Source organism: Penaeus vannamei, chromosome 10 (genome assembly GCF_042767895.1).
Source record: "Penaeus vannamei isolate JL-2024 chromosome 10, ASM4276789v1, whole genome shotgun sequence".
NCBI lineage: Eukaryota > Metazoa > Arthropoda > Malacostraca > Decapoda > Penaeidae > Penaeus > Penaeus vannamei.
In genome coordinates, this window is record NC_091558.1 from 16,723,432 (window position 1) to 16,725,931 (window position 2,500).

The 2,500-nt window shown below is 34.7% G+C and overlaps 1 protein-coding gene across 1 annotated transcript in view; it reads right to left on the reverse strand.

Moving 5' to 3' along the window:
- Positions 1-2,500, reverse strand: part of wdb (serine/threonine-protein phosphatase regulatory subunit widerborst) — a 50,713-nt gene that overhangs the window by 6,724 nt on the left and 41,489 nt on the right. The window contains exon 8 of the mRNA XM_070126401.1: positions 2,246-2,359. Within this exon, the coding sequence (XP_069982502.1) occupies positions 2,246-2,359 (114 nt within the window). The remainder of the gene's footprint in view (positions 1-2,245; positions 2,360-2,500) is intronic.

Sequence of the window (2,500 nt, forward strand, 5' to 3'; positions counted from 1 at the left end):
AATTATACAACATATAAACACACATTTCTATCAAAAGGCACACACAAATGAAATACATCAGAGAATTCCCGGTTTCTTCACTCCTTTGATAATGGTCCATAATGATTGGAGTATGATGGAAGCTTAAACATATATTTTTCATCTGAAAAAATATACACAACCTTCAGGTGCACTTGAACACATCAAAAAAAGCACTGACTAGTCTAGAAATAACGATAATATTTAATACAATAAGAGTGACATATAGCTTTTGCTAAGTGTGGGACAGTATCTTCATATAATGCTTACTCTAAGGATTTCAAAACCTTCCTATAATTGACAGTTACATCAGTCATTTACACTTATTTAAACTGAGCTTTCCTTTATGTAATATTTCATTATATTCCCATTAACATGCAAACACTGGTATTTAGTGAACATGCAATTAGCATTTAATCAAAATTGGATTTAAATCTCGTAAATTGCAAAGGGAATCATTAACCGATCGCTGACGGGTAAAAATTTTGGCAAGTGGATGTATGGATGGGCTATTTGGCGCACATCGGCAGTTTCCCGTTTGCGCCCAGCTCGATCGGTAGTTTGTGAGCGACATTTAGCACCTAAAAGCTTTTATTTTGCTAAAACTTATAAAAATATTAAAATTTTTAAGATTTGCCTTCATTTTAGGTGCCATTGTCTAAAATCTTTACCATATAAATGAAGCCGCTATTATCAGAAAAAAAAAAAAAAAAAAACTCCGACGAGCCAGTGGCGCAGGAATTTGCGTTTGGTCCACAAATGCCATGCCATGTATGTACGTGCCATCCGGCGGCAATGGGTTAAAATAATTCACATATCAACTATTAAGCAACTCCTTTATTGATATTCCTTAAATATTGGTATTTAACTCTTAGCAAAAGTTGGTAACTTTGACCCTTTTCAAAACAAAAAAGTTCTCCTTTTTAATGTATAACTAATTGGTTATGCACCTGCGTGTCATAGTGAACATATGTAAAAGAAGAACCAAAGAATTTTCTGGAACCATTCTTAATTGATTTTTGGTTAGACAATGTACCTGAATATTTGCTTAATATTTTCTCCTAACCACTGCCCCAACACTTAGCAACACTACAAGTTACAAATGGAGAATACAATTCAACAAAATAAATGCTGAATATACTTAAAACATAAAACACCAGCATTGTTACTTCTGGATTGAATGAAGGCATAAGTGGGTTGTTAGGTAAATATGCTATAGAAACAATCACTGATTACCAACAGCTAATAATGTTACCAATCAAAAGTGGCATAATGACATGTACACATCCTATAAAACCTCAAAAACTAATGCAACTAATTTTGTGTAAAAAGACTGTATCTTGACAGCAGAATGCATGATAGCAGAAAGCTGTGTGTACAGGGATAAATCAAAGATAATCATAAAATAAGTGTGTAGTTTGGATTACCATCCCAATAATCTTACTAAAATACTGTATAAAGGAAAAAATAATGAAAAATTAACCCAATCGCGACAGGTGTCTCATATAAACAATGCCGAGCATCTCGCCAGTGTGACGCTGTATCAGGGTGTCACACACAGCAGCAGCAGCGGGCTGCGGTAGGCAGGCAAACAGACTCCTGGGAAGGTCTGCCCGCCAATTTTGTAGCCGCCCGGATTTTTTTTTAATTTTTGGCTATTAAATGTACCCCTCGTGAATGGGTTAATATATTACTTGAAATACAGTGGCAAACAGACATTACGTCTATTGAAAATTTATTCCTTCAGGTTCAACAGAACTAAAGGCTTTGCAACTGTAAGAAGTAAATGATTTATCACAGATATCTTATGGATAACTTGAAAAAGGAAAAATAGGGAGGTAGGAGGAAAGGAAGGATGGAAGGAAAGATCACTGCTTAAGATAAACTACAACTGTAAAATTTAGCTTCACAATACAGTTCTTTGTAACTATATATATCTTGTATTACAAGTTGAAATATGAAGAAAGTCTTGCTGATGGACAGTTCTGTGCTTCAGACACAATTGATGATGTAAACACACCGCTATTACAGAATCCCTTCTCGAGCGAAGAAACATAGCAGAAGTCTCTTGTAATTTCTTCTATACAAAGAGCATAGCTTCTGAAAAATGTCTAAAACACAGAAGAGTAAACAGAACAAAAGGAAATGAAGAAAAAGGGTAATGGCACTGAATAAGACAGAATCTGGAATAAGAAAATACAAAATACAAAAACTTGTCTTTGCTTACCTTGCTAATTCTGTATAATGCTGGGAACATTATAGGCAGGATCACATTCGAGTTCTCCTCAATGAGGCTCATGATATACTCGTTGTTCCAGAAGTACAATGCCCTCTCCGCAACCTGGGCAAGAAAATTTAAACTTGTAATACTTTGAAAGTTGGTGGAGAGCAGCCTTGTGTGTGAACTACCCTCTCTCTTTGAGACTAAGTCAGAATTCCTTGTTAACACTATTAATACTATTATTTTTTTTTATTTTTTTTA